Below are 19,167 nucleotides of genomic sequence, written 5' to 3' on the forward strand. Positions count from 1 at the left end.
ATTAAGATGAAACAATAAAATTGCTGGGAAACCATGTTACTGCTGAGTGTTTACCGACAAAAGTAGCCGATGAGCGAGTAATTTGAGTTACCTCCCTTTGCGTAAAAAAAATAAAATGACCCAAACCTTGCATAAATTGCAATTTTTGCAGAAAAGAATATTTATTTAGAATACATCTACCTTATTTCAATATGATTTATACAAAATGTAAACGTTTAAATTTTTTTTAATTATATGGTCAAAAAATAAATATTTAGCCCGGATCTCATCAAGGTTTCGTGGGTAAACAAAGATGGCTGACAGGTGATGGAGAAGTGCAGTTTCTCTGGCAGTGATCCTTGTTTTGGGGACTTAACACCCCTTACTAGTTGTTCTAAAGATATAAGCGGGCATTTAAGATATCTGAAAGTTGGAACGCCTTACAATTCAACCGAGATTGACCTCCTGCTCTACAGATCGGGGTATTTTGATGTAGAGCGATTGTGCAGACGACTTTTACTAGTATGCCAATGTCATCGTGATTCTTTGGGGATTTACTGGAGGCAACCCACCATCAAATGCTGTTATCCATTACATAAAGGAAAATGTAAACCAGACAGAGCTGTGAACTTCAGCGTGTCTAGGGAAATATTTTACCTATTTCAAGAAGTTGTTCCCGTTGGAAGTGGTAATATATCAATGTCGAATTTTCTCTGATCTTTTTCTTAGATAATTTTGTCTTTGGTTGTTTGACAATTTTGATATAAATTTTCATTATGGATCAATGCCAACAATTAATTTGATAAAATTAGTTTTTGTTTGAAAATAATTGTTTTTTTTCAATGTAGGAATTTGTAAAACCTGCAGAACACAACACCTCCAAATCGTTGAATCAAGAAACAATGAAATCCTATGCGGACAAGATGAAGAAGGTAAAAAATAATAAAATAGATATGAGTGATAAGCTTTTAAGAAATGTTTTTTGTAAATGTTTTTTTTTTTGTCCTGCAAGCTACATGTATGTACATGTAAGCACTGTATGTATAAAAATTATTATATTTATTCATATAATTAAATATTGTGTGACCATTATAAGAATCACCAAAATATATATACTATAATGACTTGGAGCTGTTAAAGGTTGATTTGTGTACAGTGTTACTACTAAATGCATGATTACCTTTTTCTTTGTCTAATCACGTTAAATGGATTATATGTCACTGGGAAACATGAACTATGATTAGATGTATAAAAATATTAAAGTACTGCCACAATTTTTAAAAAGCATGTAAAATATATCATTTCAAAATCCATTTTGGTCATCTTCCAAATTTATAGAAAGTAGGGAATTTGGAAGTGATTACTTAAAATGTTTACACACATTAAATTCTATATCCCAAAGATTTTACTGAATTTTCATGTCAGAGATTGAAGACCATGTTAGTGTTGGCCATGCCAAATTTTACACACAGATGGCACATGGCATAGCAGTAAATTTCAAAGTCAGACCACTCCCTTGCTGAACATGTCAGGAAAATTTACAGTTTCAAAAATAAACACTGGATTTTAAACAATCATAGCTGAGTTATTCCCTTTTGAATCTGCAAAGTGATCATGGTAATAGGCATTATCATTTGATATGCATACATATGCAAGTCATTATTAGTTTGTGTTTTCATTTTTAGCTGGGGTTGAGGGTTCTACAAGTGTCGCAGCTCAAATTTCTACCCCTCTGTCCTCGATGGAAGCTGCAAAGCCTGGTAAGATAAAAGTTTGCCATGTCAAAAGTGTGATGGCTAATCTCATTTTGAATTCCAGATTGTTTAACACGACACAAAATCTTATCATGATATGTATGCATGCAAACACCAAAGTTTATTAGTGTAGTAAATATACTAAAGCTTGTTAATGAAATATTTCTAAGTATTGATGCTGTTGATTAACTAAAATGCTAAGTACTGTGCAAACATGAAATCATCATTGGTTTAACTATGAATGATAATGAAATTGTTCTTTTCATGTTGGAATATTAAATTTTGATGCTATGATTTTATCAAAACACCCATTTTATTACAGACATGGAAAATAATGATAGTCAAATTACTCTTACTGCAAGCCAATTCTCTGACTGTAGCAGTGAGTATACTTTTATCTTTCAATCGTAGATTTTAAATCATTTGTAAATTCAGACCATGGCTTGGCTGACCTTGTTGTATTGTCATAATTCATAAATGTAAATTTTGAAATACATGATGATAGGACTAGTACTTCTACATTTCATATATATCTATATATATTTTTAAAATATTATTTATCATATTTATAAACATGTATGTATATGTATTCCTTGTGACAAGTCCTAACGAAATGCAACTAAAGTTATGATTTCACAACCATAATTGTATATACATTATATAAATTAATTAATGTTAACCTTAGAAATGACACAATAATTATAGAGATGTGTGTTCCTTTGATAAGTAACATTTTTACCATAGGACCTTCATTGTAAACTTTCATGTGATGCCACCATGCCAATCACAACAATGATTACTTCATGCAAATACTTGCATGTACATTTATACACAATTATCAATGCATGATCAATGCATCTATAGATCAGAGGTGATGGTTTAAATTGGACTGGCTGCTGTTTGAATAAATTCTTATTGTATAATATAATTACATTTTAGTTTCCGTTTTGGGATCCCAAACACTGAGCAGTCTAGATGAATGGGAACCAGAGATGTCTGCCTTAGAGAGAGTCAATCATGTAATTCGTCAAATATCAGATGACAGAATATCTCCGCTAAGGTAAGCTTTGAATCTATGAATATACAGGTTTCTTTTAGCTCACCTGAGCTAAAAGCTTAAATCATAATTTGTTTGGCGTATGTTGTTGGAGTTCTTATCATTGTCATTAACATTTTCATTTCCCCAGAACCACTGAGCCAATGTCAATCGAACTTGGCACAAATCAAAATCTATGGCTTGAAGGAGATTCATGTTCAAATAAAGGGCCATGCCCCTTCAAAGGGGACATAATCACGAAAAGGCAAATATATTGTGAGTTCTTTGAAAATGTTCTCAAGAACCACTAGGCCAGAAAAGTTGAAACTTACATGAAAGTTTTCTGATATTGGGTAAATTCAAATTTGTTCAAATCACTGACACTGGGGTTAGGGTGCGACCATAATTGGGGGGTCAAACATTTGCAAGCATATATAAAGGAACAAGAGGCCCACAGATTAGATATTTATTTCTAAACAAGAGGCCCACAGGCCTTATCGGTCACCTGAATACTAGTGAAAAAGTATTACTACTTCCATGGGCTATGAAATCTAGAAAAAAATTCCTGTTCTGTATATCTAAGCTAAATTCTAATGTTCAGCAACAGTATAAAACAAAATGTGTTCTTAAAACTTCACTGCCCTCAAAAGTGCATACACTGATGAAAGGCTTTAAATAATACGTGCATCAACATTAAAACATCAAAATATATGACTAATTTGGACTCATCCTAAAGTCATAACCCTAGGTTGTGAAATTCACCATTTTTTGTACATCCTTTTCTGCTATTCCTTAGTATACATTCAGATTTTATACAGTATCAGCAAACTTACAAATAAATACTATATATACAAAGTTTGACCCCACCCTGGGGTCAAAATCCTTACTCTGTGGAAAATCAAATTTACAATTTTGGTAAGACTACCTGCTCTATCCATTTAGTTTCAATTTAGTATCAAAAGCAGTAAAGAAAATGTTATTTAAGTGTTTTACACATAAACACTATATAACAAGTTTGGCCCCACCCTGGGTCAGAACCCCTACCCCGTGGATCATGATATTTACAATTTTGGTAGAGGCCTTCCTGCTCTACATCACTATGCATTTAGTTTTTCTTACCTGTGTGTGGTTCTTGAGAAGGAGATTTTTGAAAATTGGTCAACTTTGGGCAGTTTTTGCCCCACCCCTAGGGCCCCAGGGGTGCAGGAATCCTGAAATTTACAATTTATGTTCCCCTTGTCCCAATGATGCTTCATACCAAATTTCAAAAGAATTGGACTGGTAGTTATTAAGAAGAAGTTAAAAATGTTCAATTGTTAATGCACGACGGACGAAAACCAATTGCAATAGGTCACCTGAGTAAACTCAGGTGTCCTGACATAGAGTAGATTCAAGTTTATTCAATATATTTTACATGGAAATGTGTAGGAAAAATCTTCTCTCAATAAATTCAGGACCATCAGTAGTCAGCTAGTCATATCTGATAATTTGCAAGCAACTAAAGTCAAGGGGGGCGGAGGGTGTTGTTGATCTATTTGTCTTGAACTTAAACCTTGCTCAGGTATGGGGACACACCCCCTTGACAACCAGGTAGTATGAAAGTTAGAGACCGGACAAACTCAAATCTATGACATTGAGTGACAGAGTGATGGATATGAGTTTTACTGATATTCTTGTTTATTTACACAACATTTTGTTTGTAGATCTCAGCTGAGTACAAGATGGGAAGATGCATCAGAAAGAACACGAAACTATTACAGACAGAAGACTTGTGACATAATGAAAAAAATTACAGAACTCATAGCTCCCCTTCAATCCGAAATTTTGTTGACAGATATTTCTCAAAAACAATTTACAGCTGACAAAGATATTGATGACCACTACTTCAACTCTATGGTTGCAGCGTATCAAGAAGCAGGATCTCCATTTCTAAAGCGACAAATTTTATCACTCTTTGTGAACCACTATTCAAAAGAAACACTTACTGCTATACCCGGATTAACAAAGCACAAGATAGACTCTGCTAGGAAGTATGCCATGGTGAATAGAACTGACCAGCTTGATTCAACTTCTTCATTCTCATCCAAACTCCCCACAGACAAAGTTCAACATTTCATCAGTTTCATTTCCCAGCCACAATTTATCCAAGATGTAGCTTTTGGAGAAAGAATCTTAAAACTGTCAAGTGGCCAAAAAGTACACATTCCCGATGTAGTAAGAACTGTGATTGGTAGCAGAATAATATCCTCATACCTTGCATATTGTGCGGAAGTCAATTTTCATGCACTGAAGAGATCAAGTCTTTACCACATCTTAAAACAGTGTGCAGCAAGCCAGAGGAAAAGCCTGTTTGGATTGGACAATACTACAGCAGATGGCATGACAGCATTTGACAAACTGGTGCAGTTATCAGAAAATATGGTTGCATACAGTCCAAATACAAGAGAAAATGTGTTTAAGGTACATAAATTCAATGCATTTTACATAGAAATATTTAGAAATACTTGTACAGTGTACAAGTGTACTTATGATGAAACCTTTCCAATGGTATCCAAATTTGACCTCCTGATGTTGAACTTTTTCTGTACAAAACTATTAATCTTGAACGTAACTTTAGAGAAATAGAACTTTCATATTTCATAGGTGACCATGTATTCCTATTCATTTTAACATTATTTCAACAGTTATTCATCTTTTGGACCAAGGTCTCTCAAGGTCATTTTGGAAAAGTCAAGGTCACTCAGAACATATACCTTATATATGAGGAAAAAGTGCCTTATTGAAAATGTTTTTTGAACATGTATTGATCATGTCACATAAATAAGTAATTGGGGGATGACTTTGATACAAAGGTCACTCAAAGTCATTTTGTAAAGGTCAACATCACTGAACATACATGTATATATGTGAACAGTCATTCCTCATATGAAATAGGTCATTGGTTAGAAGTATTTCGTGGAGAATCCATCAGTTTTTGTAATATTCTTGTTTATGGGTAAGAAACTTGGAATGAAGATATTTATAACATTACTTTTTATACCCCCTGTAACAAAGTTGAGGGGGGGGGGGGGGTTACTGGAATTGGGTTGTTTTGTCTGTCTATCCGTCTGTAGGCCCCCAAATATAGGGAAATTCTTTAAAAATCTTCTTCTTAAGAACCATTAGGCCAAAGAAGTTGACATTTACATGAAAGCTTTCTGACATAGTGTAGATTCAAGTTTGCAAATATCATGGCCTCCAGGGGTAGGTTGGGGCCATAATAGGGACTAAGGTTTTACATGCAAATATATATGGAAAGTCTTCAGATATGGGCCAAGGTGACTCAGGTGAGCGATGTGGCCTATGGGCCTCTTGTTTTCTAACACTCAGGTAAGAGGCAATTTATACCTGTTAACAACACCCTTTGGGAGATTGGGGTGAGCATTGCTCACAGTATCTCTTGTTTCTAAAATTTACCTTTATGTCTTTTCTTCAATATCTAAAATTTCCCCCTATTTTTCAGGATATCAAGTCTAGATTGCACACTGCAAAGCGATATCTCTCATATGATTACCGATGGCATGTTGAAGAGTGCTCACACATTCCAGACCATTGCATACAATACTCGTTAAGTCATGAGAACTTCACCAATCTTTCAAAGACATGTCCTCATGAACATGATGAAAGCTGCAAGTTCTGTTCAGATATCCATGCAGCTATTGATGATATTGAACAAATCATTGTGGATGGACAGTATTTCACCAATGAAATAAGAAGAGAGTTTATTCATGACTTTCAAATATGTAAAGAAAAAATTCTAGTGGAAACAACATATTTTGAGAACAGTTAATCAGGAAACAGCAAAAACATCAGTATTAGAAAACTTGGAAGAGGATCAAGCCCTTGTTGTAATGGACTGGGCCATGAAATTTCTACCATGGATAGACCGCGAAAAGCAAACTGATTTTTATGGGGAAAAGGGCATCAACTGGCATGTGAGTGTTGTACTATCTAGAAATGAAAGAAGTCAGATAAGTACTGACTGTTACGTACATCTGTTCAATAGCATACCGCAAGGCTGGTTTGCAGTAGCTTCAATTCTGGAGAACGTTCTTCATTGCATCAAAATACAGAACGACAAAATAACAAAAGTTTATCTCAGAAGTGATAATGCTGCTTGTTACCATTGTAGTCCACTGATAGCATCCATCCATGGCATATCCGAAAGAACAGGAATTAACATTTGTCGATATGACTTTAGTGAGGCACAAAGTGGCAGACATATGTGACAGACGCACAGCTCCTATGAAAATTCATGCAAAACGCTTTGGCAATGAAGGGCATGATATAACCACTGCTGAGGAGTTGAAAATTGCCCTCGAGAGTTACGGTGGCATTCAAGATTCACATGTGTACACGGCTGAAGTCAATTTCGATCATCAGAATGTGAAAAAATGCTCTATTCCAGGCATCAACATGTTTAATAACTTCAAATTTGAAGACACTGGTATACGAATGTGGCTTGGATATGGTATTGGAGAGGGAAAATTCGTTTCTTATAACAGTTTATCAGCTACCTCTCAAGGAGACACAAATCTTACAGTAAGTTTATATCATGCAAATAATTTAAGATGACATAATCAAGTCCCATTCCAAATGAAGTATACTGGAATCACCTTGTCCCTCAGTTTGTCTGTCTGTCTGTAAACATAATTGGTCCAGAATATCTTTAATACTAATGAGCTGATATGTACATCTTATATGAATAATGATGTTGAATGTGCACCTGCTACTTTGATTGAGATTTTTAAAAAATTTATGGATATTTTTTTCCATTTTGAAGGGGTATTGTCAATGTTCAGAAACCAATGAACAGATTTGATTCATACTTTGTGTATATATTATATATATAATGAAGTTGTGCACTTGTCATTTTTATTGATTTTATTGAGATTCTCTAACATTCAAGGAAGTTATTGATATTTTCGTTTCACATGTTGTTTTTTTTTAACTTTATGGACGTAGTCATTTTCTTTTAGATTTTGTAGCAATCTGTGCTTTACTACAGAATATAATTATATCATTGTCTTGCATGTACAATTGCTCTCAAGAAAACAGAGATCAGAACATACCTTAAATCAGGAAAAACTTCCTTATTGCAAATTTTTGAACAAGTATTGATATTATGACACACAAATAAAATAATAGGCAAATGACTTTCAGACAAAGGTTAATCAAAGTCATTTAGTAAAGGTCTAGGTCACACAACATATGCATTTTATATATATACAAATCCTTGGCTTCCACAGTATTTTTTTTCAACCGCCGCGATGGCCAAGAGGTTAGAGCGTTCACCCCACATGCAGAAGGCCGGTGTTCGAATCCCGGCCGCGACAAACCTAAGTCGTTAAAACAGGTAGTGACAGTTCACCGGTCTTGGTGACGTCTCCATATGAGTGAAAAATTCTCGAGAGAAACGTTAAGCAAGATACAATCAATCAATCCACAGTATTTTAACAGTTATTGATCATTGTGTAAGTCATCCTTCTTATGAAGTAGTTCATTCGATAGAAGCAGTTAGAGGAGCATCCATCAGTTTTACTGTTATTCTTGTAAAATTACAGATTTTGGAGCATCCAATGGTGACAAAAAGGGGTAACACTTGCCAAAGGAAAAGAAAGTTCAAAGAAACTCTCCCAAATCAGGAGGTATGAAGTACATGTACACATAGGATAAGGCCACTATTAACAAATTGTTTGTTGGGCGTTTGCCTACCCTACCCCTTTGATGATGGGTAGGTAGGTAGGTAGGCTTTTTTTTTTTGGTCAGGATTAATTTTTTTTCGTGCATTAAATATTGTTCTCCCACATACATCAGTGCTGCTGGAATTTTTTGTACATCGTCTACATATATCTGTATATTTTGTTTGCTATATTATATCTCTTCATTAGCTAAGTTCTTTGTCATTTATTAAATATGCTTTTAAATGTACATATGTGCCAGCCTTATCATATTCAGCTCTATCATATTTATATATCTACTTTTGTATCTAACATCACTATTCATCAGTACACCACTTTGCACCACTTTATAAATAAGAATTAGTTTTGCTTTGTACTTTTGTGTTGTTCTGTGTATGCACCCTTTAGTTCTTAGTCATCCTCTGCTTTATGCTAGTAGGCATGCAGTGTTATATATTCCATTGAACATGTCCGACACATGGAACTAGTGTGACAACTCTTTTATGTAGATTTGAAATTTCTAAATGAAATATATAAGTACTGCTCAGTAACATAAAAGCATGATGAGTGGATTTTATTTCAAAGTTTTTCTTGGGTATAAAATGTAAAGTAGCAGTCTAAAACATTGAAAACAATATGGATTTTGTATCTTTTTTCAAATTCTAAGAAAAGCTTTGAAATAAATGTTAGATGCATTTCTGCATGAACTATTAACCAGGCACTACAAGCATTGTGTAACCTGGGGGTTCCAACTAGCATAGAATCTGTTATAATGGCTTGGTTTGAGAAAATAAATTTATCAGATATGTACTTCGACATGTGCTCTATGTTGTGTCTACGTTCGTCAGCCACAGTTGAATCCGTGTCAAACTCAAGCAGTCTAATGGCTTTGCTTCGTTCCTTTGAGTTTTTAAACTCTATATTTACGCATAAAGTTGCGTACGATTTTGTCCTCTTCAGGTCGGACATTTTGAAACAAACCATCAAGGAAGCGCTTGAAGCGAATCAAGGTGAATGTGAAGCGCTTTACTGACTCGGACAGCTAAAATCCGACTCGAACTCGGTTCTGTTCCGCACCCGACAATAACCAAAAAAAAAAAAACCATCGCTGTTGGACCAATAATTTTTTTTGGGTCGGCGACCTTTAGAGAGGGTCAGGCGGCTAACGCCCAACAAACAATTTTTTAATAGTGGCCTAAATTCATATTACAGCCAAAACCTGTTAAAATAATGAACACTTCTGTTATCTATGCAAAAAATGAAGATATGAAAAAAATTATGATTAGTGATGTGTACATTTTATACACAAGAAAACAGGTCTTGTCTTCATCGCTAATATTGGAATTGTTCTTAGTTACTTGATACTACAAAGCCTGGTGTATAGATGTAATGTATCATAAAACAAAATCATTTGATATTTATATTTCATCCAGGAAGCTTCTATGCATGTGGTAAATGAAGTGATGGATGTTGAAAATGAAGTCACAGACGTGGTAGATGAATACACATGTGGTGAATGTGGTGTTGCATTTACTTCTCTAAAAGACTATAACATCCATCAAGACATCGGCAACCACAATATGACATCATCTGACCATGTGAAAATTCTGTGGACCAGGAATGTGTTGGCATCAAAGAGAAAGTCACCAAGCATCCCTCTCTTAGTGAAATAGAAAATGCATGTGCCCAGAGAAGTTTAGTGAAGGGCTGGGCTCTCAAAGGCAAAAGAATCAGTAAACGGTTCAATAAGAAGGTTAAGGACTTTGTTGCTCAACTCTTCGAAGAAGGAGAAAGGACAGGGCGTAAATATACACCAACAGAGGCTTCAAAGAAATTAAGAACAGCAAGAGATGAGGATGGAAGCAGAACATTTTCACCGGAGGAATGGCTGAGTTCCCAGCAAGTCCAGGGACTGTTTTGTAGATTTGACAAAAAATCAAATTTTGTTGTTGAACCTAAAGAAGAGACTGATGAAGACTTGAATGACATTATTTATGAAATTGCATGTCAAGAAAATGAAGATAAGCTACTAAAGTCAATTTGCATGTAGAATATAATAGTCCCAAGTAATGCATTAAACTACATATTAGTACAGGAATACAAACATCAGTTGATATATACTTTAGATTCCTTATTTTATGGAGTACTTTTAAATATGGCGAAATGATTCATATATGTGAAATGTAGTCTGTTGATCAAGAGTTTTTGCATTCATTTTAACAACAGGAAAATAAATGATTGATTGATTGATGTTTTCCGCCACACTCAACAATTTTTCAGTTATATGGTGGCAAGTATTTTCATTTTGTGAGCGATTCCTCGCACACATTTAGGAGTATGTATTATTAAATTTGCCAATTCTGATATTAATTAGAACAAATATGAAATTTTCAAGAATTCAAATTCCTTGTAATGTTCAAGGTTTATGATGTTACCCTTCCTTATATAGTGGGCATAATACATAAAATGAGAGCGGGGGGGGGGGGGGGGGGGGGGGGGGGCAAATAAGACTCCATACTATATCCATAGTACTTAGTATATGATTTGTATCTACATATTATATATAAATTCCATCAATTTTCATAATTTCTGGAACAACAAGTTTGTTTTAAACAAGTGTCAGTAGCATGTATGCATGCTAGCTCTTTCTTTGCAAACCAAAACAAGTATCAGGAATAAAGACAAATGCTAATAAATTGGTAGTGTGAGTGAATTTATATAGCCTAGGATTCTTTGTGTTGTGTAATTGCTTTACTGATATTATGTGTGTGCTCATTAGTGTGTGATGATTAATGATTAATAATAAATCCTATGTACAGAAATGACCCAAAACTAATCAACATTATAGAATTTTATAGACTGATTTACCTAAGCATTGTTTTGCCTTTGTTACATACAATGGACATTGTATATAAAAATTGAAATTTAATACTGAATTTTTATAGGTTCTAATTTTGTCATGAATTCTAATCTTTTAATCATTGATTGGTTATATCTACTTTATATTTTTTACAATTTATGTAGATAATCGACCTTTATTAAAGTTGTTGACCTTTTTGCACTAATTGAAAAATTTAGAGATTTCAATTCAACTTTTTTTGATCAAACGTTGTTTTTCCCACTGAATTTATTTTTGTAACTTAAAATACACCTCTTCAACTTTGTGGGTGTACAGAATTTATTTCTTTGGTGACATTGTATTGGGTTTTATGAAATCTTAAAATTTGATCATTATCTTGTAGAATATATTGATAGGAAATATGTGGAACTTTAACCATTAATAAATTCATTCATTGGATGAACATGCACACAAAAACCCTCTTAGTTATTGCATATAGTGTATATCTAGCATAAAAAATATTGCTTTTCTCTACTTCTTGATTACATGATATTTTAGAGCTATTTAAACTTTGCACTTTTTCTCAATATTTCGTGACCTTTTTGCACCGAAAATGATTTTAGAGTAATTATATCATGTTAAACCAAAATGAAACATGATAGAAACTTTTTATTTCGCAAATTCAATATTGGGGTCAGTAGGAACCTGTACACAAAGTTTCATGAAAATCTGAGAGATAGCATGTGCCGACCTCTGCCTGATTTCACAATGGACACCCTCTTAAAATGTAAATTAGTCCAATTCAACTTTGGTTTAAGTCTATGTTTGATCTGAAGAGTCGGATCACGTCGAATTGACCGGCGCTGATCATCAGATCACACGAGACGCGAAGCGTCGAGTTGGATTTGGTGATCCGCGCCTGTCAACAAGACGTGATCCAACTCTTTGGATCACGTTATTGTAGGCCTAGTGATTATTTTATTATCTTCCCCATTCTGTATTTTTTATCCACATTCATAAGATAATAAATGTAATTCAAATCATATTTTAAAAAAAAAACCAACAAAGAAAACAACAAAACAATCAAAATGCAAAAAACAACCAACCAGCGTGGATCAAGGATATTGCACTATAACCTATATGTAATCAATGGAGGAAATTCGATCGAACCTCGAATAAATATTTCTCTCCGATCTATGGTGTTTATTTATACATTTTTCATGTTTCGGAAAGCTTAAATACACTTGTCTTTATAACAGATCCACGTTTTAAAAAAATGTCTTATCACACTGATTCATATATAATCAAATCTGCATTTTACCGTCTAAGTATGTAAATTCCATAAAATACACAATCATAAAACTTTTCGTTCAAATGGCGCAATATTTTATCTCCCGAACTTGAAGAGTTCCTATAGTTTGTTTTTTAAATTAGCGATACATGTATATACAAGACGGTATGTGGAGATACAATGTATCACTAACTAGATAACAGACTATAGGAACTCTTCAATTTCAGGAGATAAAATATTGTGCCATGGAAGTAATCTTTTGAACGGGAAATATTGAGTGACTATTTTCATTTTAGGATTTTCATACCTAGATGGTAAGTATTGCAAAATTGATAGTGATAGAGATTAGTTTAACAGTCAAATCATGCACTTATTTGAAGCGAACAGCAGTGTCACCTAATTGCACATTAATTGCTAGAACCGTGTCAGTAGAAATATTCAGCCAAGCCGAATCTCAGCCGAGATTACATTGTTAGCTGACCTGTATTCACACGCCTGTCGTTAGACGGGACGTATGTTATGGCGTTGTCCGTGTGTCTGTCTGTCTGTCTGGCTGGCTGTCCGTCCGAGGTCATGTTTTCCAGACTTTTCCCGTAACGGATGCATGTACGACTTTGAAATTTAGTCACAATTTTTCCTCCGTAAGAGTGGGTTTCATCTGGATTGGTGCACCTTGACCTACTTTAGGGTTATAAGTAGATCAAACAGTTTTCCGGACCTTTTTCGTTACAGATACAGATCTTACCCTGAAATTTAGTCATAAGCTTCCTCTTGAAGGAATACGAATTAAGTTTGCATTTCAACTGTGATCTACATTAGGACTAAAAGTAGGTCAAACAGGTTTCCGGCTTTTTCACTATGAATACAGATATTGCCCTGAAAGAAGATGGATGGCTTTATCGAGCCTAGATCTCAAAGAGGGACAAATATCAAAGTTAAAATTGAAACTCCAGAAAAAGAAAAATTTGCATTCTAGTTAAAACAATCAATCCATAGTTTCCAAAAACCCTTTATCGATGTGTCCATTTCAAAGGAACATTGAAACAATCCTACTTAAAATAACGAAAAACGCACAAAATAACAGTACATTTGACTTTTCCAAGCAGATTTTCACATGGAGTGGGCCAAGTTTCCATTGTGAACTGAGTAAAATATGTTAGTACATGTTCAGGCGTAATATGTTTTGTGAATAAAAGTATGGAGATTTGACCCACTCTATGAAAAAAGAACTTGCTTCTTGTGTATAACTTTTGTCATATTATCAAGACAATTTCTATGTCCACGACGGGTGAATTTAGATAGCTTGAAATTCGGACATTTCTTATGGGATGGATAGCCGTAGGTGGTATAACGGTAGTCTCACTGAACTTTAGGACAAGTCCAGATTGCATATCTGTGGTTCGAATACCATTTTTTTTTCTACCTTTTTATTTTCTTATGAATTATTACTTCCCATAATTATTTGTCTCTGGCATTTTATGCTAAGTTTATGCAATCTTCATGAAAATCACAAGTAATAGATTCCAACATGCAGGTAGTGAATAAATGTAAACAAGTATGTGACCTCCTGTGGAGTATGAATGTTGTTTATTTCAACAATGTTTAAGGTAGCTCACTACACTAAACCTTATACTCTGTATGACACCACGTCACAAGATGGCGATTTAAATGTTTTGTGAAATTAGTTAAAACATTGGGCTGGTGAACCACAGATCTCGAGTTCAAATCCCGCAGTCTTTTGTTCATATGTGTTGAAATATTTTTTTTTATCCAAATTTATATATTTTTTGCCTTTTTGGCATATATACTTATTGTATATCAATCATCATATCTTTTATGATTAAACCAATTCGTACTGATTTGAGAAACTATTTCTGGGTGTAGTGAGCCACCTTAAGAAGTTACTTGTGCAACCAACTGGTACAGAAACAAATCAAGTGTCTGTTTGTATCTGCCGGGAAATCTAACAGCAAATGTGCGTTCTGTATTTGTAAAACCGGACTCAGAGTTAAACCAAAAGAGACGAGAACTGATGCCTTTTATTATTATATTCGGTATATTAGTACCAGTAGGTTGTAAATGCTGTTGAAAAACATTTGTTGGGGAAAAACTGAATCCAAATGAAAGCATTGATACTGCACCATACAGGAAACACTATTCCACATTTGATTTACACCACAAAACATGTGAGGTTTCTCATTCACATACATGTAAATTAATATGTCAATGGAAATGCGGAGAACATACTGCTGGACGTTGCGAGCATAAATGCAGTGTCATTTGATACCTATAGGTACTCCAGGTAGAGGTGTAATTATGTGTGTGTTAAAACCGCGTAATGTCTGATATACGTGATGCTGCCTGTGAAACAAATTCTGATGCTGATTTTTATTAAATATCATTTCTTTGAAGTATGATCTATGATATATCTATTTTTAATTCTAAATATTTCGGACAGTGTTTTGGTACTGTATCTATGGGTTATTCACGTGAATTTCATGTGAGCATATTAACGTGAATTTCACGTGAATCACTTTTCACGTGAAATTCACGTGAAATTTACATGAATTTCACGTGAACGGTTCACGTGAATTTCACGTGAAGAGCAATTCACGTGAAATTCACGTGAGGCACATTTGCCTGTGTAACTACGGGTACCATCAATGCGGATTTTAAACTTCCGAGTCGCGACCGGTGCCCAATCATGATTGGGCTTATTGTTCGCCAAGTTCACCCATCTTCTTTATAGTCACAGGCTACCTCTCAGAGGAATAGAAGTTCATTTTGCATTTCAGCTGGATTGAACCGTCCTTGACCTACTACAGAGCAACTAAAAGTCTGTCAAACAGTTTTGCGACTTTTTCACTACGGATACAGATACTGCCCAGAAACGTAATCACAAGCTTCCTCTCAGAGGAATACAAAGTCCAGTTTGCATTTCAGCTGGATTGTTCTGTCCGTCTGTCTGTGTGTCAGTCCGAGGTGATGTTTTCCAGACCTTTTTCCGTAACAGATGCATGTACAGTGTTAACATTTGTAACAGATGCATGTACAGTGTTAACATTTGTAACAGATGCATGTACAGTGTTAACATTTGTAACAGATGCATGTACAGTGTTAACATTTGTAACAGATGCATGTACAGTGTTAACATTTGTAACAGATGCATGTACAGTGTTAACATTTGTAACAGATGCATGTACAGTGTTAACATTTGTAACAGATGCATGTACAGTGTTAACATTTGTAACAGATGCATGTACAGTGTTAACATTTGTAACAGATGCATGTACAGTGTTAACATTTGTAACAGATGCATGTACAGTGTTAACATTTGTAACAGATGCATGTACAGTGTTAACAGATGCATGTACAGTGTTAACAGATGCATGTACAGTGTTAACAGATGCATGTACAGTGTTAACAGATGCATGTACAGTGTTAACATTTGTAACAGATGCATGTACAGTGTTAACATTTGGTCACACTTTCTCCCTGAAGAAGCTTAAGAGTGAGTTTGTATTTCAACTGGATTAGTGTACCGTGACCTACTTTCAAGCTAAAGTAGGTCAGTCAGTTTCCGGGACTTTTTGCGTTACAGATACAGATATTGCCCTGAAATGTAGTCTCAAGTTGCCTCTCGGAGGTGAGATTGATCACCGTTCATATGGTTTTGAAAGTTTCATATCAAATTTACGCCTCCTTGAATCTCGAGGACATGCAATCAATGTATTGTGTTGTGGGCGCTTTTAAAAGACATGTAGACTATTTCCCAGGAATCGCCGACACGGCTACAGACTCGAACAAAAGTTTTTATTCAAATATTCGGGATAAATAAATATAGTATATAGGTCCCTGGTTTTATTGTCCTAGAGTTATACAACTTATCGGAATACATCTAGGCTTGAACGTATCAAAAAGTATTATTTTAGACGTCCAAGCGTTTTCAAATTAATTCAATTATTAAGTGTACAAAATGTTAAAGAATTAGATCGGTAAAGTTGGCTACTAGTAACCAGCTACTAGTAACTGGCTACTTAAAAAGAGAAAAGTTGGCTACTAGTAGCCAGCTACTTGAACCAGGAAAAGTTAGCTACTAGTAGCCAGTTACTAGTAGCCAGCTACTAAAAGTATGAAAAGTTAGCTACTCGTAGCCAGCTACTACAAAATATAAAAGTTATAATTACTGATAGCTCGCTACCAGATAAAAGTTAATGAGTTTGAAAATTATTATCTATCAGATTTATTTCTAAAAAGGACGAGGAGTCGTATGAAATGTCATGCTCAATTATCCCCAATTACATAGCATTGCAATGCAAAATACGAATAAACTTTTTCAACTGAGTGTTTACTTTAAAAGTGATACGGATTGAATTCAGACCTTCAATCATTTGATATACCATCTATTTTGAGATATCTGCTACTTTTACAATTTGATTCGAGTTACCCTGAAATTTCAACATAAGTGTGAATACCGTAAGAAACTTTATGTTTGACTTTATGTTTGTATTAGATATCTGACGAATTTACGACTATACATATGGCAAGAAGTGATAGATGGTGTTTTGGTACTCCACGAATTTTCAGATATCGCTCTTTAGGAAATCAGTTACTTGTACATTTTGATTATCGGTACAATGAAATTTCAAGATCCGTGTGAATACCTTAAGGAACTCCGTGTTTATATCATAAATTTAACTAACTTACAACGATACGTATGGCAAGTAGTGATATTGGGTGTCGTGATATGTCATCAATTTTCAGATATCACGCTTAAGGAAGTCAGCTACTTATACCTTTTGATGGCAGGTAAACTGAAATTTCAAGTTTTTCGCAAATATCTTAAGGAACTCTGAGTTTGTATTAGATATCTGACTAATTTACAATTAACCACGTGAAGAAGACTGATATTAGGTGTCTTGATATACCATCAATTTTTAGATATCACGCTTAAGGAAGTCAGCTACTTATACCTTTTGATTGCAGGTAAACTCAAATTTCAAGTTTTTCATAAACATCTTAAAGAACTCTGTATTTGTATTAGATATCTGACTAATTTACAACTATACACGTGAAGAGGTGTGATATTAGGTATCTTCATATGCCAACAATTTTGAGATATCACGCTTAATGAAGTCAGCTACTTGTACATTTTGATTGCAGGTAACCTGAAATTTCAAGTTTTAAAAAAATATTTTAAGGAGCTCCGTGTTTGTTTTAGATATCTGATTAATTTACCAATGCACACATGACAAGATGTGATATTAGGTATCTTGATATGCCATCAATTTTCAGATATCAGGTTTAACGAAGTCAGCTACTTATACCTTTTGACTCTAGGTAGCCTGAAATTTCAAGTTTTTCATAAATATCTTAAAGAACTCTGTGTTTGTATTAGATATCTGACTAGTTTACAACTATCCATGTGAAGTGGAGTGGTACTAGGTATCTTGATATGCCATCAATTTTCAGATATCACCCTTAAGGAAGTGGGCTACATATACCTTTTGATTGCAGGTAACCTGAAATTTCAAGTTCTTCATAAATTTCTCAAGGAACTCTGTGTTTGTACTAGAAATCTGACTAATTTACAATTAACCACGTGAAGAAGACTGATATTAGGTGTCTTGATATACCATCAATTTTTAGATATCACGCTTAAGGAAGTCAGCTACTTATACCTTTTGATTGCAGGTAAACTCAAATTTCAAGTTTTTCATAAACATCTTAAAGAACTCTGTATTTGTATTAGATATCTGACTAATTTACAACTATACACGTGAAGAGGTGTGATATTAGGTATCTTCATATGCCAACAATTTTGAGATATCACGCTTAATGAAGTCAGCTACTTGTACATTTTGATTGCAGGTAACCTGAAATTTCAAGTTTTTAAAAAATATTTTAAGGAGCTCCGTGTTTGTTTTAGATATTTGATTAATTTACCAATGCACACATGACAAGATGTGATATTAGGTATTTTGATATGCCATTAATTTTCTAATATCACGTTTAAGGAAGTCAGCTACTTATACCATTTGATTCTAGGTAGACTGAAATTTCAAGTTTTCCGTACATATCTTAAGGAACTCTGCGTTTGTATTAGATATATCACTAATTTACCATCTCACATATGACAAGGAGTGATATTAAGTATCTTATTATGATATCAATTTTCAGATATCACGCTTAAGGAAGTTAGCTACTTAGACCTTTTGATTCCTGGTTACCTGAAATTTCAAACGTTTTGTAGATATCTTTTAAGGAACTGTGTGTTTGTATTAGATATCAGACTAATTATCTACTTTCAACCTGAAGTGGAGTGGTATTAGGTATCTTGAAATGCCATCAATTGTCAGATAGATATGTTAGATACTTGACTAATTTATCTTTGCCGATATTACAGAGCTTTATATGAACTGTCTTGATATGCAATCAATTTTGAGATATCACGTTCGACGAAGTCAGCTACTTATACCTTTTGATTCCAGACATCTTGAAATTTAAAGTGTTTTGTATATAGCTTAAGGAACTGTTAGATATCTGAC

At 34.3% G+C, this 19,167-nt stretch overlaps 1 protein-coding gene across 1 annotated transcript; it reads left to right on the top strand.

The window, feature by feature from the left end:
• The first annotated feature begins 278 nt into the window (after positions 1-278).
• On the top strand, positions 279-10,166 carry LOC125674186 (uncharacterized). The gene is made up of 9 exons (XM_048911279.2): positions 279-667; positions 828-911; positions 1,665-1,739; positions 2,056-2,115; positions 2,673-2,793; positions 4,473-5,229; positions 6,272-7,350; positions 8,373-8,456; positions 9,923-10,166. The coding sequence occupies exons 1-7, from the start codon at positions 307-309 to the stop codon at positions 6,596-6,598; spliced, it is 1,785 nt and encodes a 594-aa protein (XP_048767236.2). The 5' UTR covers positions 279-306; the 3' UTR covers positions 6,599-7,350; positions 8,373-8,456; positions 9,923-10,166.
• The last annotated feature ends 9,001 nt before the right edge of the window (positions 10,167-19,167 follow it).

The sequence above is a fragment of the Ostrea edulis genome, chromosome 3 (assembly GCF_947568905.1).
Source record: "Ostrea edulis chromosome 3, xbOstEdul1.1, whole genome shotgun sequence".
In the NCBI taxonomy this organism is placed as follows: domain Eukaryota; kingdom Metazoa; phylum Mollusca; class Bivalvia; order Ostreida; family Ostreidae; genus Ostrea; species Ostrea edulis.

Coding starts and splice junctions, on each gene's coding strand:
- LOC125674186 (XM_048911279.2), top strand. CDS start 307: ATGGAGAAGTGCAGTTTCTCTGGCAGTGATCCTTGTTTTGGGGACTTA. Junction 1,740..2,055: donor GATGGAAGCTGCAAAGCCTG/GTAAGATAAAAG, acceptor ATTTTATTACAG/ACATGGAAAATAATGATAGT. Junction 2,116..2,672: donor CCAATTCTCTGACTGTAGCA/GTGAGTATACTT, acceptor ATTACATTTTAG/TTTCCGTTTTGGGATCCCAA.